This window comes from Vicugna pacos, unplaced genomic scaffold (genome assembly GCF_048564905.1).
Source record: "Vicugna pacos unplaced genomic scaffold, VicPac4 scaffold_19, whole genome shotgun sequence".
In the NCBI taxonomy this organism is placed as follows: Eukaryota; Metazoa; Chordata; class Mammalia; order Artiodactyla; family Camelidae; genus Vicugna; species Vicugna pacos.
The window spans coordinates 63,195,151-63,222,057 of record NW_027328740.1 but is presented as its reverse complement, the minus strand read 5'-3'; the positions used below and the strand labels follow the sequence as shown (position 1 = coordinate 63,222,057).

The window sequence follows — 26,907 nt, the reverse complement described above, 5'->3', positions numbered from 1 at the left end:
AAACACTTGTCTAAAATAATAACTACAGAGATTTTGACTTATTGTTCTCTTCCTAAAATGAGAAAAGCAGATGTTAGCCAAGGTCACACTGTCCTTTTGATTTTCACATAAGCACAATCCCACATCAAAGTGGACAGTCCAGTGTTATCTGCAATTTCTAAACATTTCAAGGAGCTTACTGTATTCGCTTTTTGTTGCTGTTGTAACTAGTATCCCCAAACGTCATGGTAGTAGGAAGAAAAAAGAAAAAGTCTCCACTAAACAACACAAATTTAAACTTGTAGTTTTCTTGAACGCAGAAGCCTGCTGAAGTCAAAGTGTTGGCACGGCTGTTTCTGAAGGTCTCAGGGGAACCTGTATCTTTGACTTTTCTGGCTTCCAGAGGCCACCTCCATCTCTTGGCCAGTGACCTCTTTTCTCAATCTCAAGGTCAGCATGTTTGTGTGCCTCTGACTCTGATCCTGTGGTCAGATCTCCTCTCCTCTCTCCCCTCTTTTGCCTCCTTCTTCCTCCTTTAACGACTCTGGTGATTACACTGGGCCCACATCTATAATCCAGCTGGTCTCTCTTAGGGTCGACTGGTTAGCAACCTTAACCACATCTGCAACCATAGGTACCCTTTGCCAGGGAATCTGACCTCTTCCTATGTTCTGGGGATAAGGACATAGACATATTTGGGGGGGACATTTTTCTGCCTACCACACTAACCTTTTTAAGATAATTTCTGGCTTTGAGTTTCTGTTTTCATGAAACTGTTGAACTCTCTTCTGTCTTGCCTTCCACACCAGCATTCTGCTCCTGGCCAACCTAACTGCTGAGCTCGCCCCTCTCTGTGGTGTCCCCCAAAACCACTTACACAAGCAGGTCTTACTGTTGTTTGGAGAATGGGGGAGAAACTCAAACAACTTGAATTTTGAAATAAAAAACCTCCATGATTTTAAAATCTTCCATGCCACTATAAAAAAATTTATTTTTTAACTTCGTTTTTTAATTTTTAAACTATTTTAAACTTTGTAACTTTTTTAAACTTTACTTTTTTTCTTATCATCCTTCATTGTAGGCTCCAGAAACCTGCTATTCTGCCCACCGCATCCAAGTTCCCTTTCATTATTTCTCCTCCCTTCCCTAACCTTCCTTCTCTCTCCCTTATTACCAAGTTTCTGTCCATTCTCTTTATAGGGCAGTTAAATTATTTTTTCTTTCTTTCTTTGTGTTTTTACAGAGTGAACACCTTTGGGTGTCAGTGTGTCCTTCCACATTTCTTCACAAGGGCTTCATCTTTCAGCTTCAGTATGGATTCCTGGGGTCTGTCTCGAAACCAAAGGCCTTTCCCTTGTCCCCCAGCTCACTACGCCCCTCAAAAAAAGATTCTGATCTTCGCTGTGAAATGAATCTTTTTTTTCCCTACTGTGCAGTAGACAACACTTACCCTGAGCTCACAGTCAGATATTTCCAGAGGAGTAAAAGTAGGTCATTTGCAAATAATACTACTTTTCTCTGTGAAAAGAAATAGATCAGATAGAGGAAATACTTAACTCAGATTACTCAAAAGCATTTCCTGAAGGAAATAAGTAAATTATTGAACACTAAATTTTGTTGAATCTGGTTATCCGTGAGCTATTTTTACCAATCAAGAAGGATATATTTCCTAAACTGGTACTGAGCAATTCATGTGAAATGAAACTTGCTCACATGAACTAGTTTAAATTAAAGGATGCATTATAGTATCTGTGGTCTGTTTATACCTTCGCTTAAGTAAGCACACTGTTCTAGGTTCCAGTGAGCTGAACTTTGCCTCCATGTATTTCTACTATGGGTTAAAATATTTAGGGAATTTATTTTGAATTATGATTCCCTTTTTTGAAAACCAGGAATTCTGAATTGTAGCCAAGTTCGAGGGTGGCTTGTGTTTTCCTCACTGCCTCTTCTCTTTGTTTAAGTGCAGTTTCATTCTTAATTTTTCATATAAAATCTTAGCATACCAAAGATCTATCAATTACTCTTGCTGCACCAAAGCTATACCGATCCTCAAAAATACATAGGAAGGGAAAAGAAAACTTATCAAAATTAGCGACTATTTTCATGCTATTCAAATATGTCTAAAGGAACATAATGAAATGAATTTCACTATATCTCACCTGCCTCCACCCCCCCCAATCCCATGTGGGTTTCTTGAGTAGGAATCTGGGAGTAAATGAAGAAGGAGAGTGATGCCGTGATCCAGGCTCCCTCTGGGGTCTCCCCAGCACTTGGATTGGCACCTGGTATAACGTAGGTCTCAGTCCAAGCCAGCTGAGTGAGTGAGTGACTCACAGGCATCGAATGCGTAACATCAGTGAATTAACAGCATTCTTTGTAGGACTCAGAGAATAAGCTGAGTGCCCTGTGGCCTTCCCAGCCTCACATACTATTTTGATGTTGGGGTCATTTCTGGGAATGTTATTCTGTACTGGACAAAAGGCTAGTACAATTCCAGGGTTAAGCAACTTTCCTAGGGAAATTTTATGATAAAATATTAAGAAAAATAATTAAATGCCCAAAATGACATAGCATTGTCCTTTGGTGTTTAGATAATGTATGGCTGTAATTTTCTTACTTTATATGTTTTCTACATTTTCCACTGTGTGTATGCACTACTATATAATAAGAAAAAGCAAATGTTTAAAAGAGAAAATCTCTCTTCTCCAGATATGATTTGGTTAGAGGATGAGTCAGAGAAATATAATAAGAGAATCTTAAATACATGTGTCCATAATTCACTCTTTAAATTCAGGAACAGGAAACTCAGGAATGAAATAGATTAAGAGAATCAAAGATACTTGTATTCAAGATTAGCAAGTAGGAGTGTCCTCAACAGAAATGGTGATAATCTATAATTCAGGGATTAAATGTGATAATGAAGGTAAAAAGACAACATGAAGTAGAAAATGCCACGTGGCAAGCACAGTGTAAAGGGCAATTTACTATGATTATGCCAATATGTGTGGTCAATTCCCAAGGAAATGATTGTGTAACCCCTGCTAGAGGAAGAAAGCTTCCAGCCTTGGCTGGAGAGGGGGGAGGATCCAGTGTCTGTATTTTTTTAAATGTCTACAGGTGCTTCTCATGTGCAAATTGATATCCCTGCACGAGAACCTTAAACCAACAGAAAACCCAAAAGACCGTGGACAATGATAGGTAGACGAGAGCCCAAGCTTTTCTGCCACAGATGAGTGGTTCCACTCAGGAAGACTGAGCAAGAAGCTCAGAGTCTTAGCTAAGGACAAGCAAGTCGGGACTTCTAATACGACCTAATGCCATCGACAGGGGAGGGCATTTCAGCACAAGAAGGGAGCGCCAGGTGATTTAACATGGAAGTTTCACCCTGGATCCATACCGTGATTGATTTAGGTCCCGGAGGGTTAAAGCCCTGCTTCCCTGTGGCATGGACCGGATTCCACAAGAGGCTGAGACAGGAAGCATGAGGCAGAGAAAAATTCCCCCAGGAGAATCCCGAGTCTGGGTGATAGGGAGGGTGATGGACGAGCATGGTCCCAGCGCCACCCCCACCGCAGGGCTCCGAGTGGCTGTGGAGCTGCGCGCCCCCGGCCGGACCTCAGACCTGCCTGCAGTGCTCTGGGTTGCGGCCTGGGGAGCGGCTTCAGCAGCAGGCTGGCCCCATCATTCTCGTAGGTGCTGCAGTGACCCCCAACCCTGTGGCCACGGTGATCCCAAGCCAAGGGTCTAAGTGACTTTAACCCTATTTACAGGTGACCACAGCCGGTTAGCCAGTGCTGCTCAAAAGGAAGATCCCCCATGGGGTTTTGATGTGTCAGGGGGGTTGCTAATACCTGGCCTGCTTTGAATCATTTCATCCTGACAGCAGCCTGGGCAGTTGAAGTTTCATCTCTCAATTTTATTTCAACTTTTTTTGTTGAAAGTATAGTTGGTTTACAATATTGTGTTAATTCTTGCTGTACAGCATAGTGATTCATATATATATATATATATATATATATTCCTTGTCATATACTTTTCCACTATAGGCTATTAAAAGTTATTGAGTGTAGTTCCCTGTGCTATACAGAAGGATCTTGTTGTTTGAAACAAAAATTACTAAACAAAGTAACAAAGTAAGCAGACTAAACCTAGACATGTATATGACACAGTTGAGTTTATCTCAGGATTTAAATGTGGTTTTGATCTCCAGGATCTCTTTATCAAATTACCATATGCAAAGTGCCTGTGGAACACTTCTCAGAAATATGTTTTAAAATCATAAGATTTAGAGAATAAAGAAGGAAGATAATTATACTGGAAAGCAGATATCAAAATATAGAAATGGGCATTTGTGATACAGTAATATCTGAATTATTGGAAGAATGTGTTGAATAAGAGGATCCAGTGGTGGGTCTACTAACCGCAACATTCTGCCATAGCAGTGAGTGTAAATCATCTTCTGAGATCTGCAACAGTTGCATTTTGAATGTAAATAAAGTTAAATAAAAAATAAGCCATGAAGTGTGGATTCAGATTCAGGAGTATCTCGAGTCCATATCCCCAGCACTTCCCAGTGCTCCCTGCTCTTCCCCTAATGTCATTGAAAGAAGTGGGGAAAGTTTGTGAAGCGAAGGGCATGTTCCATTGCAAAGAAATCTCGTAGCAAACCTGGGAGCATGGCCAGTGAAAGCTTAATGCTGAGATTAGAGGCCGTGGGAAACCAAGAAGAGGCAGCTCTTTACAAGTCACATCATATGCTCTGTGTGTGTCTACGTGTGTATGCATACAGACGTGTGGGCATGTATGATGTATACACCTGCCTTTCATGTGAAGCCGCCTCACTGTCCAAATTTGAAATCCATCCAAACGTGCAGTGCAGTCAGTCGAAGCTCAGCCAGACGCTAAGTTGTCTGTTGTTGCTCTGTCTCTTCTGCTGAACTCCACGAGTAAACCACGCGCCAGCTGTTGCTTTCAGGGACAACAGCTCTGTAGGCTACAGGTCCATGCCTTGTTTCACTGCCAACTCTGATTTCCTTTCAGGAAAAATTGCCATTTGAAAAAGGGGAAAGCATTCAGTTGGCCCACAAGCCTCTGAGTGAGGAAAAAACATAACGTTAGAGTCAGCTCTGTGGGACAGCATCCAGAAGGGGGCAGAGCACTGGGCTGCGAGTCGAGGCTGTGTTTCTTTCAAGCTCTGCACTGAATTTGAGGTGGCATGCCACTTCTCTGGCCCTTGATTTGTTCAGCTTAAATTAGGGTCTTGGACCTGTTCTATCCAATGTTAGAGTATCACTTTTTTGCTCGGTGACCCTCCATGGCTCCGCAATTCCTTCAGAGGGAGAAATGCCCACATCCTCATGGCAGCCTCTAAGGCTCCACCCCCAAAACCACCACTTATTTCCTATTCACTGTGGCCCACACCAGTCTCCATGCTGTCTTTCCAGCGTGAGAGACCTCCAGGCCTGTAATCACTTTTCCCTCTGCCCCTCCTCTGCCCACCCCTTTGTTTCCTTCTTTGCCTTATTCAAAGGTCACTGCCCCATCCCCACTCCTCCCTAGCACACATTCCTCACCCTCCTTTATTTTCCTCCGCAGCACTTATCACCGGCTCACAGACCCTGTATTTCTGTCTTTTACTTATTTTCTGTGAGATTTTCAGACTGGAAAGGCCATGGTGGATAATAGCAGAGAAATGGGGGTAAAAAAGACAAATGAGGGAAGGCATCTTCTAAAACCTAAAATGCCCACCTGAAAAGGAGGTAGGAGATAAAGTAGCAGTAGTCGTTACAATTTTGGTAAACCCAAGGTACGTGGTCAGGACTATTTTTCACAATTTTTGAGGGTAGGGAGGCAGCAATAAAAAGAAATTTATCCTGAAAACAAGAAATTAAATTCTTGGGAAGATGATGTGTTCAGCTTGAAATGTCAGTAATACTTTTATGACCTTGGTCTGATAATATCCTGCCTTATAATTTGATCTGTTTGACAGCTGGGTCATTAATCTAATGGTGCCACAGTTCCAGAAGCAGAACAGACCACCCCACGATGGGAATGGGACAACCGTCTGTATCCCATGGGCAAACTGGGGTTATTTTATGAATACCCTGAAATGAGTAAGTCATCAGTGGAGATTTCTGTGCTGTCGGTTATACTAGAATATGCTTTGGGTCTCAGAAGCATCGGTTACCGAGCCAAACAATGACCTAGCATACCGACACGGAGCCCGCTTTTCTCCATTAGATGCAATTATGCAGTCAGGCTTTCAAATAGGGTGCCTGTGTGTATCTTTGTCAATATTTATGTTGTACAAAGCTGAATGTTTACTGCCAAGGAATGAAATGGAATACTCATTCAGATACGTCTCCACCATTGATTCTCAGATCCTTCTGGTCATGTCGTTTGAAGATGAACTCAGAACCGTTACTAGATGTGACTCAGCTCGGGCTGTAGCCCGTGTGGCACAGCTGCTGGCTGATATCCTTCTAAACAGAGTCATGTGAGCCAGCCGGCCTGTGCAGAAAGCCCGCAAGGGCATCCTGCCTCATTGCAGCAAGGTTCACAGGGTCACCCCTTCCACATCTCACACCTGCCTTTGATATGGTTTCTGCCTGATTCCTTGAGTGACCTCATGGCACATCACTGGCTTGAATTCAAGATGAATTTGTTGATCTGGAGTATCGGTAGAGCACACATCCCCTCCTTCTCCAATGTCTTTGTCCATTTCTGTACATTTGTTTGGGCTTGGTTTCTCTTTGGTTGAACTTGGTTTTGAGCTCTCATTTGCCTTTAAATTGTTGCATCTCAAAATAGATTTCCATAGGAAACGTTATCTTTTCTATTATGCATGGCGCACTTTTATCTACTAGAAGGCTGATGAAGTGCACGTTTTGTATCTGAGCCCTTTCAGCTCACCACTGCCTTGAAGTAGTTTTTTTTTTTTTAAGCTTAGGAGACAAGAAAGGATTTGGGTCAATAGGCTTTGCATTTATGCATGCGGGTTCATGTCTGCAAAGGCACCCCTTTGTGCTTCCTGTTTATAAGTCTACAGATAGAGGGAGTTTACTTTTTCCTAAATTACATTCTCCCTACATAACAGGATGGAGTAACAGCTATTCTAGAGAGATTGTTCAGATTTATTTGTTTTCCTATTATCTAAATAATCCCTGACGAATTAGAAAATTGAATCCATTTCTGAGAGTAGGCAGTCTGTTTTTCTGTATTCAACGCTGGAGTGAAACTTATATTGTGTTCTTTTCATTCATGGGAGGTAGAATTTCCAAGTGCTTTTTGAATTATTTTTGTTCCTCTAAAATAAATTGCCTTTGGTGGTGATCTCCTGACCTCAGTTTCCTCCTCCCAGTTTTTCCCATGATCATTAATGTCACCCCACCTGCCTTTTTAGTTATGCCTCTTAGCTGCTGAAGGGGAACAGCTACTGACAGATGACCCTGGAGTCCTCCACCTGTGCTTCGTTAGGCCTCGCACCCAGCCACCAACCCTAGTCTCCTTCGCCTGAAGTATCTTTCTCTGCTTTTCTGCCTGGAAGGACTCTTGCCAAGCCTTGGCAGGGACCCCTCCACTTTTTAGAGATTATCTGCTCTCCTGTCTAGGTATGAATTGCACTTGATTCTTGTCTTGATGGTGCATGATCGTGTCCGTGTCCATTGTGCTTCGTGGCTGGACTGATCCTGTCGGAGGCTGTAGTCAGGCTTTTCATCCTCCCGTCATTGTCTGGAGCACCACAGCCTGGACCCTGGGCCTCATATGTGTTTAAGTGACTTGAGCTTGGAGTTTCAGCACACTCACATAAAACTGTTAGATGAGTTGGCGGTAATATTGCCCCCAAGGCCCCCACAAGGTTCTATATGGCATATGGCTTTTTCTGAGTGAAATTTCTCTTTTATTTGTTTTAGTGAATTCCCCACTGTCCTTTGAGATTATTAGAGTAACCCTGAGTTGTTAACCACAATAGCTCTCCCCACACCAGCGAAAGATCCTGCTGTCTGAGAACTCAGACATGGGACATAAGAGAAATTATCTATCAGTCTTAAAATCTGGAAGCCATAAGATACCGTTTTGCACTTAGAGCACCCACAGCACAAACACCAGTCTCTCAAAAATTTGACGCTGCCTTCCCAGAGGGCGGGCGCCATAAGTGAAATGCTGTGAGGGATGAAGTGAGAGCTCTTTGTCTCTGGTACTGCCTTTTCCACCCTTGCTGTGTTAACTTGATCTTCCCTTCATATATTATGTTCTCCATTTAATTTATTGCAGTTAATATCAGTTGTTCTTCAACATCTCCTTGCACCCGAACCGTCCATTCCCTCTCTCTCCAGTGCTATCCCACCCACGCCTCTCCTGCGCTCTCCAGGACCAGGCCTGTCTCCCCCACGCCCTCACCTCTGTTCTGTCTGCCCACCACCTGCACTGACATTTCCTTAACTCTGCAGAATGAACTTCCCAAAATGGCAGCTGAGTAACTGGGGGGGATTGTAGACCTCTCATCTCTTTACCGATTCATTCGTTTATCTATCCAAAAAACACTGAGCACCTGCTATGCCAAACACTGTATCAGCTGCTGGGGAGACCAAGACAGATAAGACTTGGTGTCTGCACTCCCCAGGCCAGGCGAGATTTGGCGAGTAGTTGATGGATTGCTAACCAGGTGAACACAAATTGGACTTCCTAGAGCTAGAAATATTTGAACTGAATTTTGAAAGGTGAAAGGAAGTTAGCTCTCTAATGTGTGGTAGAGGGAGTGGACACTTCATGCAGAGAGGTAGAGACATAAGTGTACACGGCATGAACTGGCTTGGCTAGACTGAAGAACAACAAGTAGGGCTAGAACAAAGGATCCATAGGTGGGAATATCAGGTGCACATGGCCTCTGTCACGATGGGCCTTGTGTGCTTAGACTTGAATGTATCCTTAATGAAACAGGTATATATTGGAATATTTGTAAGTAAGAGAATTGCATAATATTTATGTTGAAGAATATCTGGTTATTCTAGCAGCAGAATGGAAGATACTATTTTTGGGAGAGGCCCATACTTTGGGGGGAAATGATGTTTTGGGAACAACCCAGGTAACCCAGACAACAAGTGTCACACGCCTGCAGAGAGGCCCTGGGCAGAGGGAGAGGGACATGGGAGGCAGAAGTGATGACTGCTGCAGTAGGGACTGCAGGGCTGGGGCGGCGGGCCGCAGAGCTGCTGAGGTGACTTTCCAGTGACCCATCTTGAAAGAGGATCTGCAGGGGCAGTGTAAGGGGAAGAGCTGATTTCAAGATGGTTCTGTGTGTGGCAGTTTGAGTGCAAAGTGTCTATGGGACATCTGAGGGGTGATGTCTGTTGTTAAGCTGGATTCACCAGTCAGGAGCTCAGAGGAGCTGTGGGTGAGGCCGTGGGGGCGATTCAGTCCTGCCAGGCGGAGGACTGAAGACGAGGCCCTGGGGAAAAGGGCCATGAACATGGCAAATGGGAGACGAGAAATCCACCAAGAGAGAGAAGAATAGCAGAGCAGTTGGGAGAAAGCTAGTTGAGGCAACACAGAGAAGGCTGTAACCTGGCTTAAGAGGGATTTGAACACTGACTAAAGGGAGCATAGTGAGAAACGGGGGGTTTGTGGGGCAAAAAAGCAAGGGCTAATTCCCACCTTTAATTCCCGAGACTGGGGAAAGGGAGGAGGAGGACTAAGGTAGCCTTTAAAAAACAGATCTGTGTGTATCTGTGTGTGTGCATATGTGCACACACACTTTTCTGCCTGGGCTTTTTAAATTTATTTAAGTAAAACAAAAATTAAGGGGGGAAAACACTCCACTGAGAGGAAAATATTTGTCCATGGCAAAAGCTACCTGGTAATCAAATAAACAGGAGCTGAGAATGCCCACTGGTTTGAAACACGCAGCCACCGGCAGTGCAACTCCTGTCTCAGTGCCGCGGTGAGGGCCGTGGGGGATGCAGGGCTCCGAGCCCTGGAGGAGTCATCAGCGCAGGCACTTCTCCAAGAGACTGGACTTTAAAGGGAAGAAGAAAGAGTAGAAAGTATCAGAGAGCAACACAGGGCCGTGAGAGAGGGTTGGGCGAGGGTTAGTTTTGTTTTACAGTGGGCGTTTCTGGCCTTGATGAGTTCCTAGGCCTTTGCTGTTATTGGTCTTTGTTCCAAAAGCTTTTTAGAAAGTTCTTCTCGTTTGAATATCTGAACAGATTAAATCATGTTGGGTTATTTCTGGTATTTTATTTTTTAATTAATAAATTATCTGGAATTTATTTTAATAACAAAAGTGAGGACACTGTGCCAGGTCTTCCAGTGATTTAGCTAATTACTCCAGTACTTGAATCCACTGATTTGAAGTGTCAGTTTTATAATATTACTAAAATCTCAAATATATCCACGTCTATTCTTGAAATGCATTGTATTACATTCATACTCTCAGTGCACTATTTCTATACTTTTTCCACGACCATAGATTAATGCCTCCTAGAGTTGGTCCTATTTAATCTTTTTCCAGAATATCCCTAACACTGCAAGTTCAAACTTCCCTCCTCATTATTTTATTTGTATATTTGTGTATATTTCTGGAAGAACAATACGATCACCCTTCAGATATTTTTCTTAAATCCATTTTGGATTATTAACTAAATTTGCATTCAGATTCTAAATTTACTTTGGAGAAATAATGTTCTATGTCCCCCAAGCTTGAGTCTGCCCAATGAAGAGTATGGTGCATTCTACTGCTCATTCAATCATCATATTTTTTTCTTTTTTTTAAGTCATTTATCAGAATCATCTTAACATTTTTAATTAATTTATTTCTGAATAGTCTGTGCCTTTGTTGTCATTATAATGATATCTTTTCTGGGTTTTTAACTGGGTTGATTGCTAATAAACTCCTAATTTCTGGCAATGAGAAGGAGATCTGACAGTGTGGGGCACTCTTTCCAATATGGTGACTGTGAGCAGTGTGTTACCTTAGGATGTCCACTTGCCAATTTGCCAGTGGCTGCACCCACTCCACACATTTCTGCTACTTACCTGCCCCCTGTAGGCAGATGAGTTCATGTAGGGTTAGGTGGGTTATGGACACAGATACTGATATCACTGCTGCCACACTGCTGACTCTGTGGCATCACTAACTCTGGTTCTTGCTCTCTGACCTCCCTGAATATGACAGCTCCTTTTGGGCTGTGGACCTACTGCATCTTTCCAGCACTGTCGGCTTTTATGCAACACACCCCTGCCTCTCAGGTCACAAGCAAATGTCAGCTCCTCCTACACATCCACCCCATCCACGGTCTTGCCGTTCCTGGCCAGAGTGGTCCCTACCCCTTGACTGATCAGTAACAGTAAATGGACTTTAAATTTGCCTCTCATCTTCTGGCTTAGTTACATACCTGTGCTAGTTTACTTTAAAGGTCTGCCAGTTAGGAGGGGAGGGTCTAAAAGTCTTTTAGATTTCTGGCCTTATCATTTCTAACTGCTCCCCCACCCCATGGAATAGCTTACCACAGATCTCTGCTGCCCCATCTGTAGCAATGCCCTGTAAATTACAGACAGAGAGAAAAGAACTTCTAAGCCACCACCACAACTTTGACTTCCTGTGACCACACAGACCATAGAAATATCAAGATAAAAATTCCTGAATAAGAATATTTTTCTTAGGAAGACACTTTAATTGCATACCTTTCTGTGACTTGTAATAACTTCATAGACTTCTGAATGTGCTGTACTCACCTTCCCAGACTCAAGGGAGCTTGCTCACTTGCCTATTTTCAGTGCATTTCCTCCAGCATTCTCTATGCAGAGCTTTCCCAAAGGTACATTTCTTATTTCTATTTAAATTGTTAGATAAATCCACAATATTCTTTTTTTAATCCTCAATTACAAATCATCTTCCAAGATTGCATTATTTCAACACTGAGAGTGAATAATATGCTTCAAGATTCCCAAGTTTATTATGAGCAAATAACTATGGTTGGTTGAAGATTTTTAAGTATGTTATTCCTACTAAGGGTATATACGTGAAAGAAACAGTTTGAAATAAGTCTTCTTCCCAGAGATATTATATTTGCCTTTTGTTTGGATTCTTTCACTGTTAAACATTATTATTACCGTGAATATGTTTTCTCTTTGGGATTTAGTTCACCATTTGCCCCTCTCTCTTTACAGGAGTAAAGGAATTGATGTTGTCCTTCCATCCGTCTACCACTCCATGTTATGTGTCCATTCCTTAAACAGGTATTCAGTTTGGGTTCACCAGATTATTTGTGGCCTCTTTCCAGTGGCCCCTCTGTTGGCTCTGGAGAACAATATATTGGAAATCAGACTCGGTACGTGGAAACTTGACTACAAATTATAGATGCATGGTGCCAGAAAAAGCCCAGAACATCACAGCGTGGCAGTCAACCATGAAAGTAACAGCAATTCTGGCTGTGGTGGACCAGCGTGAGTAAAAAGGCTTCATTGGGTGAAGACTTAGAAGAGTCCAAAAATGCATTGGCGTTGCTTCCTAAGGAATCCAGTGATGGGTATTGTTTAATATGAGAGGGAGATGCTAACACTATCATCGTTATAAACAACATAGTTGTTGTAATTGTTATTATTTTTTATATAATTTCTTTATAATAAATATTTGTGACTTACAAGACACTTAAGAGGCAGTTGTTAAGAAGTGTGGCCATTATACTGTTACAGAAGAGTTAATTCAGTAGAAGTATGGTAATAGTATTAATGAGTACTCTTTTGATCCTCACATGAATATAAAGGTTACCCAGGAGTGCTTGTATAATGGAGATAGAAATCAATCCATTTAAGAGTTTGTAGAACCTAAAATAACAGCAGTCATTCCACCGTATTTGACTTCGTGTGTGTGCTGGAGGTGGGGAAACAGATTCCACACATTTTCTGGGGGCACATGTGTTCCCAGGCTGGGGGATATTGGCTAAAAACCTCCGCTGCCCATAGAGAGGCACACGCCAATACTTGGCTTAGAGCCCAACCCCCACATTCCCTGTAAGACCGGCCTAGGAAAACACTCAGGGAAGACAAGCTAAGGGATTCTATTAGAAGCCAGGCGCCGCTATCAGTTGGAGGAATATCCTCAAATCCAGGATTCCGGAACCAAGCCTTGTGTTGGGGGGAGTTATGGAGCTCCATTCCTGGCAGATGAATGGGGACACAGTTGTTCCCCGTTAGGGAGAACTCCTCTAAGTAATTCCTCAGTCCATCAGGGGGCATTCGATGTTTCTTGGACTCCAAGACCAAAACCCATATTCCCTCGCAGCCCGGCTTAGGGAAACACTCAGTGAATACAAGCTAAGGGATTCTATTAGAACCCAGGCGCTGCTGTCATTTGCAGGAGCCTCCCCACACTCAGGATACCAGAACAAGTCTTCGTGTGTGTGCTGGAGATGGGGAAACATAGTCCACGCATCTTTCTGTTGGCACAGATGTACCCAGGTTGGGGATGTTTTTTAAACACCTCCACTGCCCATAGAGAGGCACTCACTAGTACTTGGTTTAGAGCACAACCTCCACCGTTGCTAACAGCCCAGCCTAGGGAAACACTCAGGGAAGTCAAGTTAAGGGATACTATTAGATCCCAGTTGCTGCTGTCAGTTGGAGGAGCCTCTCCACAGTCAGGATACCAGAACAAGACTTCATGTGTGTGCTATATGTGGGGAAACAGAGCCCACGCAACTTTCAGTGGAAACAGGTTTTCCCAGGATGGGGGATGTAGGTTAAACAGCTCCACTACCCATGGAGAGGCACAGGCTACTACTTGGCTTTAGAGCCCAACCCCCACTTTCCCTCACAGCCCGGCCTGGGAAAACACTCAGGGAAGACAAGCTAAGGGATCCTATTAGAAACCAGGGTCTGCTCTCTGTTGGAGAAGCCACTCCACAGTCAGGATACCAGAACACATTTTCGTGTGTGTTCTTGAGGTGGGGAAAGAGCGTCCACGCATTTTATGGGGGAACAGGTATTCCCAGGTGGGAGATGTAGTTTAAACTCCTCCACTGCCCATAGAGAGGCACTCGCTAATACTTGGCATTAGAGCGCAAACCCCACCTTCGCTCACAGCCCGGACAAGGAAAACACTCAGGGAAAAGAAACTAAGGGATTCTTTAGATCCCAGGTGCTGCTCTCAGTTGGAGAAGCCTCTCCAAAGTCAGGAAAACAGAACACTTATTCGTGTGTGTGCTGGAGGTGGGGAAACATAGACAACGTATCATTTAGGGGGCACAGGTATTCCGAGGTTCGGGATTGTAGGTTCAACCCCTCCACGTCCCATGGAGACGCACTCACAGATACTTGGATTTAGAGCCATACCCTCACTTTCCCCCGCATTCTGGCATAGGCAAACCATCAGGGAAGACAAGCTAAATGATACAATTTGAACCCAGCCGCTGCTGTCAGTTGGAGGAACTTCCCCATACTTAGGACACCGGAACCAAGCCTTGTGCGGCGGGGAGCTGTGGAGACTCACTCCACGCAGATGAATAGGATCACAGGTGTTCCCTGTAAAGGAGAAGTCCTCTAAATAGTTCCTCAGTCCATCGGGGGGGCACTCGCTGCTTCTTGAATTCCAATCCCAACCCCCAGCATTCCCTCGCAGCCCGGGATTGGTAAACACTCAGGGAATACAAGCTAAGGGATTCTGTTAGGATCCAATTGCTGCTGTTAGTTGGAGGAGCCTCTCCACACTCAGGATACCTGAACATATCTTCGTGAGTGTGCTGGAGGTGGGGAAAAATAATCCACGCATCATTATGGGGGCACAGGTGTTCCCAGGTTGGGGATGTAGTTTAAGCACCTCCACTGACCATAGAGAGGCACACGCTATTACTTGGATTTAGACCCCAAACCCCACCTTCGCTGACAGCCCGGCCTAGGAAAACACTTAAGGAAGTCAAGCTAAGTTATTCTATTAGATTCCAGGTGCTGCTGGCAGTTGCAGGAGCCTCCTCACACTCAGGATATCTGAACACGTCTTTGTGTGTGTGATGGTGGTGGGGAAACAGAGTCCATGGATCTTTCAGGGGGCAAAGGTATTCCCAGGTTGGGGTTTGTAGTTTAAACACCTACACCTCTCATGGAGAGGCACTCGCAAACACTTGGTTTTTGAGCCCTAACCACACTTTCCCCCGCACTCTGGCCTAGGTAAACCATCAGGGAATACAAGCCAAGGGATTCTATTAGAACCCAGGGGCTGCTGTCAGTTGGAGGTGCTTCCCCACACTCAGGAAACCAGAACACTTCGTCGTGTGTGTGCTGGAGGTGGGGAAACAGAGTCCACGCATCTTTGTGAGGGCACAGTTGTTCCCAGGTTGGGGATGTAGTTTAAACGCCTCCACAGCCCATAGAGGGGCACTCGCTAATACTTGGCTTTAGAGCCCAACCCCACCTTCTCTCACAGCCCGGCCTAAGGAAACTCTCAAGGAACTCAAGTTAAGGGATTCTATTAGATACCAGGTGCTGCATCATTTGGAGGAAACTCCCCACACTCAGGATACCAGAACACTTCTTCGTGTGTGTGCTGGGGGTGGGGAAACTAAGTCCACGCATTTTTCAGGCAGCACAGGTATTCCCAGGGTGGGGGTTGTAGCTTAAAGACCTCCACTTCCCATGGAGAGGCGCTCCCTAATACTTGTCTATAGAGCCTAAACCACACTTTACCCCGCACTCCGACCTAGAAGAGCCATCAGGGAAGGCAAGCTAAGGGATTCTATTAGAAATCAGGCGCTGCTCTCTGTTGGAGGAGCCTCCCAACACTCAGGATAACTGAACACGTATTCGTGCTCCCAGTTTTTGGAAGTTCCCCACACTCAGGATTCTGGAAGAAAACTTTGTGTGGGTGGGATTTGTGGAGCCCCTCACCACGCGCATGAATGGGGGCACAGGTGTTCCCCGTTAGGGAGATGTCCTCTAAGTACTTCCTCATTCCATCGGGGGGCACTCGCTTCCTCTTGGCCTCCAAAACCAACCCCCACATTCGCTCACATCCTGGCCTAGGAAGACACTCAAGGAAGTCAAGCAAGGGGATTCTATAAGATCCCAGGTACTGGTGTCACTTGAAGGAGTCACGGAACACTGAGAATACCAGAACACTTCTTCGTGTGTGTGCTACAGGTGGGGAAACAAATTCCACGTATCTTTATGGGTGCACAGCTGTTTCCAGCTTGGGGATGTAGTTCAAACTCCTCCACTGACCATAGAGAGGCAATCACAAAAGCTTAGTTTTAGAGCCCAACCCACACATCTCCCGCAAACCGTCCAAGTCAAAACTTCAGGAAAGAGAAGCTATGGGATTCTATTCGAACCCAGGCGCTGCTGTCAGTTGGAGGAGCCTCCCCTCAGTTAGGATACCTGAACTTCGTTTGTGTGCTGGATGTGGGGAAACAGAGTCCACTCATCTTCCAGGGGGCATAGGTATTCCCAGGTTGAGGGTTGTAATTAAATCACCTCCATTTCCCATGGAGGTGCACTCGCTAATACTTGGTTTTAGAGCCCAAACCACACTTTCCCTCACACAGTGCCTAGGCAAAGCATCAGGAAAGACAAGCTAAGGGATTCTACTTGAATCCAGGCGCTGCTGTCATTTGGAGGAACTTCCCCACACTCAGGATTCGGGAACCCAGACTTGTGTGTGGGGGAGTTGAAGAGCCCCAATTCACGCAGATGAATGGGGGCACAGGTGTTCCCCGTATGGGAGATGTCTTCTGAGTACTTCCTCAATCCATCGGGGGCCAGTCATTGCTACATGGACTACAAGCCCAACTCCCAGGTTTTCCTTGCAGCCTGGCATATGGAAACATACAGTGAATAGAAACAAAGGGATAATATTAGACCTCAGGTGCTGCTGTAAGTTAGAGGAGCCTACCCATTTTCAGGATACCAGAACACCACTTCGTGTGTTTGCTGAAGGTGGGGAAACTGAGTCCACGCATCTTTCAGGGCGCACAGTTATTCCCAGGCTGGTGGTTTTAGGTTAAAAACCTCCACGTCCTATGAGAGGCACTCGCTAATACTTGGTATCAGAGCACAATCTACACTATCCCCCGAACACCGGCATAGGCAAACCATCAGCAAGAAAGCTTATAGATTCAATTAGAACACAGGTGCTGCTGTCAGTACGAGGAACTTCCCCACACTCAGGATTCCGGAATATAGCCTAGTGTTGGAGGAAGAGGTGAAGCCATAAACCACGCAGATGAATGGGGGCACAGGTTTTATCCGTTAGGGAGAAATCCTCTACGTAATTCCTCAGTCAACCGGGGGGCACTCGATGCTAATTTCATTCCAAGCCCAACCTACAGCTTTCCCTCGAAGCCCGGCAGGGAAACACTCAGGGAATATTAGCTAAGGGATTGTAATAGTACCCAGGCAATGTTGTAAGTTGGAGGAGCCTTCCAACACTCAATAAACCTGAACACGTTTTCGTGTGTGTTCTAGAGTTTGGGAAAAAGAGTACATGAAAATAAATGGGGGCACAGGTGTTCCCAGTTTGGAGATGTAGTTTAAACATATCCACTGCCCATAGAGAGGCACTCGATTATACTTGGCTTTAGAGACCAACCCCCAAATTCGCTCACAGCCCAGCCTAGAGAAACACTCAGGGAAGTCAACCTAAGGGATCCCATTAGATCCCAGGTTCTGCTGTGATTTGGAAGAGCCTCCCCACAATCAAGATAACAGAACACTTTTTCGTGTGTCTGCTGGAGGTGGGGAAACTGAGTTCAGGCATTTTTCAGGGGCCACTGGTATTCCCAGGTTGGGGGTTGTTGGTTAAACAGCTCCACTTCCCATGCAGAGGCACTCGCTAATACTCGGATTTAGAGCCCAACCCCTACTTTCCCCCTCACTCTGGCCTAGGCAAACCATCAGGGAAGACATGCTAAGGGATTCTATTTTAATCCAGGCGCTGCTGTCAGTTGGAAGAACTTCCCCACTCTCAGGACACTGGAACACAGCCTTGTGTGTGGGGAAGTAGTGGAGCCCCAGTCCACGCAGATGAATGGGGGCACAGGTGTTCCCGGTAAGGGAGAAGTCCTCTAAGTCTTTCGTCAGGCCGTCAGGGGGCACTCGCAACTACTAGGCCTCCAAGCCTAACCCCCATCTTTCCGTCTCAACCCGGCCTAGGGAAACACTAAGGCAATACAAGTTAAAGCATTCACTTAGAACCAAAACGCTGCTGTCAGTTTGAGGAGCCTCCCCACACTCAGGATAACTAAACACAACATCGTGTATGTGCTGGTGGTGGGGAAACAGAGTCCACGTATCTTTCAGGGGGAACAGGAATTAGCCGGTTGGGGGTAGTAGGTTAAACAACTCGACATCCCATGGTGAGGCACTCGCTAGTACTTGCTTTTAGAGGCCAACCCCTACTATCCTCCGGACTCCGGCCAAGGAAAGCCATCAGGGAAAACCAGCTAATTGATACAATTAGATGCCAGGCACGGCTGACAGTTGGAGGAGCCTCCCCACACTCAGGATACCTGAACACGTCTTCTTGTGTGTGCTGGAGGTGGGGAAAGATTCCACGCAACTTTATGGGAGCACAGGTGCTTCCAGGTTTGGGATGTTGTTTAAACACTTCCATTGCCCATAGAGAGGCACTGGCTAATACTTGGATTTAGAGCCCAACCCCGACCTTCGCTCACAGCCCGGCATAGAAAAACACTCAAGGAAGTCAAGCAAAGGGATTCGATTAGATCCCAGGTGCTGCTGTCACTTGGAGGAACCACCCAACAATGAGAATACCAGAACACTTCTTCATGTGTGTGCTGGAGGTGGGGAAACAGAGTCCACGCATATTTCAGGGGGCCTAGGTATTCCCAGGTTGGGGGTTGTAGGTAAACGACTCCATATCCCATGGAGAAGCACTCAATAATACTTGGATTTAGAGCTCAAACCCCACTTTCACCCGCATCCGGCCTTGTCATGCCATCAGGGAAGACAAGGTAAGGGACACTATTAGAACCCAGGCGCTGCTTTCATTTAGAGGAGCCTACCATCAATCAGGATACCTTAAATAGTCTGTGTGTTCTACTGGATGTGGGGAAACAGAGTCCACGCATATTTATGGGGGCAGAGTTGTTCACAGGTTGGGGATGTTATTTAAACACCTCCAATGCCCATAGAGATGCACTCGATAATACTTGGTTTTAGAGCCCAACCCCCACCTTTGCTCACAGCGCTGCCTAGGAAAACACGCAGGGAAGTCAAGCTGAGGGATACTGTAATATCCCAGGTGCTGCTCTAAGTTGGAGGATCCTCCCCTCACTCAAGACACGAGAACACTTCTTCGTGTGTGTGCTGGAGGTGGGAAAACAGGGTCCACGCATATTCAATGGGGCACAGGTATTCGCAGTTTGGGGGTTGTAGGTAACACACCTGCATAGCACATGGTGAGGAACTCTCTAATACTTGGTTTTAGAGCCCAAACCTCACTTTCCCCTGACCTCAGGCCTAGGAAAACCATCAAGGAAGTCAAGCTAAGGGATTCTATTAGAAACCACGGACTGCTGTCATTTGGAGGAACTTCCCCTCACGCAGGATTCCAGAAGCCAACTTTGTGTGTGGATCCCAACCCCACGCAGAAGAATGGGGCACAGCTGTTCCCCGTTAGGGAAAAGTCCTCTAAGCACTTCCTCATTCCATTAGTGAGCACTCGCTTCTAATTGAACTCCAACAGTAACCCCCAGCTTCCCTCGCATCCCGGCCTAGGGCTACGCTCAGTGGATACAAGTTAAAGGATTCTTTTAGAACCCATGCGCTGCTGTCATTTAGAGGAGAATTGCCACAGTCTGGATACCTGAACATATTTTCGTGTGCTTGCTGGAGGTGGGGAAACAGAATCCACACATCTTTATTGGGGCACAGATGTTCCCAGGTTGCAGAAGTAGTTTAAACCCATCCACAGCCCATAGAGATGCTCTCGCTAACAGTTGGCTTTAGAGCCTAACCTCCTCATTCGCTCACATCCCGGTCTAGGAAAACACTCAAGGATGTGAAGCTAAGGGATACTGTTTTATCCCAGGTGGTGCTGTCAGTTGGAGAAGCCTCCCCACACTCAGGATACCAGAACAAATTTTCGTGTGTGTGCTGTGGGTGGGGAAACTGAGTCCACGTATCTTTCAAGGTGCACAGTTATTGCCAAGTTGGGGCCTATAAGTTAAACACCTCCTCGTCCCATGTGGAGGCACCCGCTACTACTTTGATTCAGAGCCCAAACCCCACTTTCCCCGTACTTCGGCCAAGACAAACCATCAGGGAAGATATGCTAAGGGATTGTATTAGAACACAGGTGCTGCTCTCATTTGGAGGAACTTTCCCACACTCAGGATTCCGGAAGCGAGGCTTGTGCGGGGTGAACTGTGGAGCCCCACTTCACGCAGATATATGGGGCACAGGTGTTCCCCATTAGGGAGAACTACTTTAAGTATTTCCTCTCTCCATCGAGCGACATTCGCTGCTAATTTCATTCCAAGCCCAACCTCCAGCTTTCCCTCGCAGCCCGGCCTATGGAAACACTCAGGGAATACAAGCTAATGGATTCTATTAGAACCCAGTCGCTGCTGTCATTTTGAGTAGTCTCCCCAAACTCAAGATAACTGAATACTCTTCGTGTGTGTGCTGGACGTGGGGAAACAGAGTCTACGAATCTATATGGGGCACAGGTGTTCCCAGGTTGGTGATGTAGTTTAAACATGTCCACAGCCCATCGGAAGGCTCTTGCAAATACTTAAGAGCCGAACCCCCACCTTCGCTCAAAGCCCTGCCAAGGAAATCACTCCGGGAAGTCAACATAAGGTGTATTATTAGATCCCCGGTTTTGCTGTCAGTTGGAGGAGCTTCCACACACTAAGGATATCAGAACACTTCATGTGTGTGCTGGAGGTGGGGAAGTAGAGTCCTTGCATCTTTCAGGGGGCACAGGTATTCCCAGGATGTGGGTTGAATGATAAACCCCTTAAATTCCCATGGAGTGGCAGTAGCTAATACTTGATTTTTGAGCCCAAACCCCACTTTCCCCCACACTCCTGCCTAGGAAAACCATCAGGGAAGACAAGCTAAGGGATTCTATTGGAACCAAGCCACTTCTGTCAGTGGAGGAGCTTCCCCACACTTAGAATTCCAAAACCCATCCTTGTGTAGGGGGGAGATTTGGAGTCCGACTCCACGCAGATGAATGGGGCCAAGGTGTTCCCAATTAGGGAGAAGTCCTCTTAGTAATTCCTCATTCCATCGGGGGGCACTCAATGGTACTTGGCCTCCAAGCCCAACCCCAGCTTTCCCTCGCAGCCCAGCCTAGGGAAACACTGAGGGAATTATATCTTAGGAATTATGTTAGATCCCAGGTGCTGCTGTCAGTTGGAGGAACATTCTCACACTCAGGATACAAGAAAACTTCTTCGTGTGGATGCTGGATGTGGGGAAAATGAGACCACGCATCTTTCTGGGGGAACAGGAGTTCCCTGGGAGGGAATGTACTTTAAACACCTCCACTGTCTATAGAGAGGCACTCGCTATTACTTGGCTTTAGAGCCAAACCCCCACCTTCGCTCCCAGCCCGTCCTTGGAAAACAGGGAAGTCAACCTAAGGGATCATATTAGATCTCAGATGCTGCTGTCAGTTGGAGGTGCCTCCCCACACTCAGGATACCAGAACACATCTTCATGTGTGTGCTGGATGTGGGGAAACAGAGTCCACGCATTTTTCAAGGAGCACAGGTAGACCCAGGTTGTGGGTTTTTGGTTAATAACCTCCACTTCCCATGGAGAAGCACTCGCTAATACTAGGTTTTAGAGCCCAACCCCCACTTTCCCCCGCACTCCGTATCAGGCAAACAAACAGGGAAGACAAGTTAAGCGATTTTATTAGAACCCAGGCCCTCCTGTCAGTTGGAGGAGGTTGCCCACAATCAGGATACTGTGCAAGTGTTCGTGTGTGTGCTGGAGGTCTGGAAACAGACTCCACGGATCTTTATGGAGCCACAGGTGTTCCCAGGTTAGGGATGTAGTTTAAAAACCTCCACTAACCATAGAGAGGTACTCGAAAATACTTGGTTTTGGAGCCCAAACCACACATTCCCCCGCACTCCCGCCTAGGCATACCGTCAGGTAAGACAAGCAAAGGGATTCAATTAGAACCCAGGTGCTGCAGTCAGTTGGAGGAACTTCCCTGCACTCAGGATTCCGGAACACATTCTTGTGTGTGGGGGAGGTGTGCAGCCCCACTCCACCCAGATGAATGGTGACACAGGTGTTCCCTTTAATGAGAAGTCCTCTAAGTATTTCCTCAATCGATCAGGGGGCACCCACTGCTACTTGGCCTCCAAGCACAACCCCCAGCTTTCCCTCATATCCCGGATCATGGAAACACTCGTTTTACAAGCTAAGGGATTCTATTAGAACTCAGGCGCTGCTGTCATTTTGAGGAGCCCCCCCACACTAAGGATATCTGAAAGTCTTCGTGTGTGTTCTGGAGCTGGGAAAGACATTCCACGCATGTTTATGGGGGCACAGGTGTTCCAAAGTGGGGATTTGGTTTAAACACCTCCACTGCCCATAGAGGGGCACTCGCTAATCCTTGTCTTTAGAGCCCAACTCCCACATTCGCTCACAGCCCGGCCTAGGTAAACACTCAAGGAAGTCAAGCTAATGGATTCTCTTAGACCCCAGGTGCTGCTGTCATTTGGAGGAAACTCCCCACATTCAGGATAGAAGAACACTTCCTCATTTGTGTGCTGGAGGTGGGGAAACCGAGTCCAGGCAACTTTCAGGTGGCACATGTATTCCCACGTTGCTGGTTGTAGGTAAAATTCCTCAACTTCCCATGTAGATGCATTGGCTAATACTTGGAATTAGGGCCGAAACCCCACATTCCCCTGCACTCCAGCCTAGGCAAACCATCAGGGAAGGCAAGTTAAGGGATTCAAGTAGAACACAAGCGCTGCTGACAGTTGGAGGAACTTCCCCACACTCAGGATTCTGGAACCCAAACTTGTGTGGCGGAGAGATGTGGAGCCTCAATCCAAGTAGATGAATGGGGTCACACTTGTTCCCCATTAGGGAGAAGTCCTCTAAATACTTCCACATTCCATCGGGGGGCAGTTGCTGCTACTTGGCCTCCAAGCCAAACTCCCAGCTTTCCCTCTCAGCCCGGCCTAGGGAAACACTCAAGGAATACAAGCTAAGGGATTCTATTAGAACCCAGGCACTGCTGTCATTTGGAGGAGCCTCCCCACAATCAGGATACCTGAGTACGTCTCCGTGTGTGTGCTGGTGGTGGGGAAACAGAGTCCACGCATCTTTATGGGGGCACAGGTGTTCCAAGGTTGGGGAAGTAGTTTCAAACCCTCCGCCGGCCACAGAGATGCACTCGCTAATACTTGGTTTTAGAGCCCAACCCCCACTTTCCCCCGCACTCCGTATCTGGCAACCAAAGAGGGAAGACAAGTTAAGATATTTTATTAGAACCCAGGCCCTCCTGTCAGTTGGAGGAGGCTGCCCACTATCAGGAAAACTGTGCAAGTGTTCGTGTGTGTGCTGGAGGGTGGAAACAGACTCCACGGATTTTTATGGGGGCACAGGTGTTCCCAGATTAGGGATGTAGTTTAAACACCTCCACTAACCATAGAGAGGTACTCGCAAATACTTGGTTTTGGAGCCCAAACCACACTTTTCCCCGCACTCCCGCCTAGGCATACCATCAGGGAAGACAAACAAAGGGATTCAATTAGAACCCAGGCGCTGCTGTCAGTTGGAGGAACTTCCCTGCACTCAGGATTCCAGAACACATTCTTGTGTGTGGGGGAGTTGTGCAGCCCCACTCCACCCACATGTATGGAGGCAAATTGTTCCGTTTAGGGAGAAGTCCTCTAAGTACTTCCTCAATCCATCAGGGGGCACTCACTGCTACTTGTCCTCCAAGACCAACCCCCAGGTTTCCCTCACATCCTGGACGAGGGAAACACTTGTATTACAAGAGAAGGCTTTCTACTAGACCCCAGGCGCTGCTGTCATTTTGAGGAGACGCCCCACACTAAGGATATCTGAAAACCTTCGTGTGTGTTCTGGAGCTGGGAAAGACATTCCACGCATCTTTATGCGGGCACAGTTGTTCCAAAGTTGGGGATTTGTTTTAAACACCTCCACTTCCCATAAAGGGGCACTCGCTAATCCTTGTCTTTAGAGCCCAACCCCCACCTTCGCTCAAAGCCCGGCCTAAAAGAACATTCAAGGAAGAGAAGCTAAGGAATTCTATTAGATCCCTGGTGTTTCTGTTAGTTAGAGGAGCCTACCCACACTCAGGAAACAAGAACACTTCTTAGCACGTGGGCTGGATGTGTGGAAACGGAGTCCACACATATTTGTTTGGGCACAGGTATTCCTAGGTTCGAGGATGTAGATTAAACACCTCCATATCCCATGGATAGGCACTCGCTAATACTTCGTTTTAGAGCCCAAACTCCAAATTCCCCTGCACTCCTGGCAGGGCAAGCCATCAGGGAAGACAAGCTAAGGGATTGTATTGAAACCAGGTGCTGCTGTCACTTGGAGGAACTACCCAACACTGAGGACTCCGGAGAAACTCATGTGTGTGGGGGAGGTGTGCAGCCCCAATCCACGCAGATGAATTGTGACAGAGGTGTTCCCCGGTAGGGGAGTTCCATAAGTACTTCCTCAGTCAATCGGTGGGCACAAGCTGCTACTTGGTTCCAAGCCCAACCCCCAGTTTTGCTCGCAGCCTGGCCTAGGGAAACTCTTATGGAATACAAGCTGAATTATTCTATTAGAACGCAGGCGCTGCTGTCAGATGTAGGAACTTCCACACACTCAGGGTTCCGGAAACCATCCTTGTGTGTGGAGGAAATGTGGAGCCCCACTTCACGCAGTTGAATAGTGGCACAGGTGTTCCCCGTTAGGGAGAAGTCCTCTAAGTACATCCACAGTACATCGGGGGGCATTTGATTCTACTTGGATTCCATGCCCAACCCTCAACTATTCCTTATAGATTGGCCTAGGGAAAAATACACTGAATACAAGCTAAAGGATTGTATTAGATCCCAGGCGCTGCTGGCTGTTGGAGTTGTTTCCCCACATTCAGGATACATGAACATGTCTTCTTGTGTGTGTTGGAGGTGGGCATACTGATTCTACTCACCTTTATGTGGGCACAGGTGTTCCCAAGTTGAGGATGTAGTTTAAACACCTCCACATCCCATAGAGTGGCCCTCGCTAACACTTGGCTTTAGAGCCCAATCTCCACGTTCGCTCACTGCCCGGCTTGGGCAAACTCTCAAGTAAGTCATCCTAAGGGATCTTAGTAGCTCCCAGTTTCTGCTGTGATTTGGAGGAGCCTCCCCACACGCAAGATAACAGAACGCTTTTCCGTGTGTCTGCTGGAAGGGGGGAAACAGAGATCAGGCATATTTCAGAGCCCACTGGTATTCCCAATATGGTGGTTGTTGGTTAAACAACTCCATTTCCCATGCAGAGGCACTCGCTAATACTCGGTTTTAGAGCCCAACCGCTACTTTTCCACGCTCTCTGGCCTAGGCAAACCATCATTGAAGACATGCTAAGGGATTCTATTTTAATCCAGGCGCTGCTGTCAGTTGGAAGAACTTCCCCACTCTCAGGATTCCGGAACAAAGCCTTGTGTGTGGGGAAGTAGGGAGCCTTAGTCCATGCAGATGATTGGGGGCACAGGTGTTCCCGGTTAGGGACAAGTCCTCTAAGTTCTTCGTCAGTCCTTCAGGGGGCACTCGCTGCTACTTGGCCTCAAAGCCCAACCCCTATCTTTCCCTTGCCACCAGGCCTTGGGAAACAGTAATTCAAAACAAGATAAAGCATTTAATTCGAACCCAGGCGCTGCTGTCAGTTGGAGGATCCTCCCCACACTCAGGATACCAGAACAATTCTTCGTGTGTGTGCTCTAGTTTAGGAAACAGAGTCCACGCATTTTTCTGGGAGCACAGGTATTCCCAGGATGGGGGTTGCAGTTTAAAGACGTCTATTTCCCATAGAGAGGCACTCACTAATACTTGGTTGAAGAGCCCAACGCCCACTCTCCTCCGCACTCCGTTCTTGGCAAACCATCAGGGAAGACAAGCTAAGGGGTTCTATTAGAACCCAGGGGCTGCTGTCAGTTGGAAGAACTTCCACACACTCCAGATTCCGGAACACAACGTTTTGTGTGGGGGAAGTGTGCGCCCCAAACCACGCAGATGATTAGGGGCACAGGTGTTCTCCGTTTGGGAGATTTCCTCTAAGTATTTCTTCAGTCTGTCAGAGGGCACTCCATGCTAATTGGCCATCAAGCCCAACCTCCACCTTTTCTTCACAGCCTGGCCTATGTAAACACGCAGGGAATACAAATTAAGGGATTCTATTATATCCCAGGTGCTGCTGTCAGTTGGAGGAGCCTACCCACATTCAGGATACCAGAAGAATTCCTCGTTTGTTTGCTGGAGGTGGGGAATCAGAGTCCAAGCATCTTTCAGGGGGCACAGTTATTCCCAGGTTGGGAGTTGTAGGATAAAAAGATCCAATTCCCATGGAGAGGCACTCGATAATTCTTGGTTTTAGAGCGCATACCACACTTTCCCCCACACTGTGGCCTAGGCAAACAATCAGGCAAGACAAGCTAAGGGATTCTACTACAGTGCAGTCGCTGCTGTTAGTCGCAGGGACTTCCGTACACTCAGGATTCCGGAAAAAATTATTCTGTGTGGGGGAGTTTTGCAGCCCCAATCCACGCAGTTGAATGGGGAAACAGGTGTTCCCCATTAGGAAGAAGTCCTCTAAATACTTCCTCAGTCCATCGGGTTGCACTTGCATATACTTGACTTCCTTAAACTAACCCCCAGCTTTCCCACGCAGCCCGGGTTTGGGAAACACTCAGGGAATACAAGCTAA

The 26,907-nt window shown here is 46.5% G+C and overlaps 1 protein-coding gene across 1 annotated transcript in view; it reads left to right on the top strand.

Moving 5' to 3' along the window:
* LOC140693129 (uncharacterized) overlaps positions 1-12,627 on the top strand; it is a 59,841-nt gene extending 47,214 nt beyond the window's left edge. The window contains exons 6-7 of the mRNA XM_072957200.1: positions 1,223-1,324; positions 12,148-12,627. Of these exons, the coding sequence (XP_072813301.1) occupies positions 1,223-1,324; positions 12,148-12,337 (292 nt within the window). The 3' untranslated portion in view covers positions 12,338-12,627. The remainder of the gene's footprint in view (positions 1-1,222; positions 1,325-12,147) is intronic.
* Positions 12,628-26,907: the final 14,280 nt, after the last annotated feature.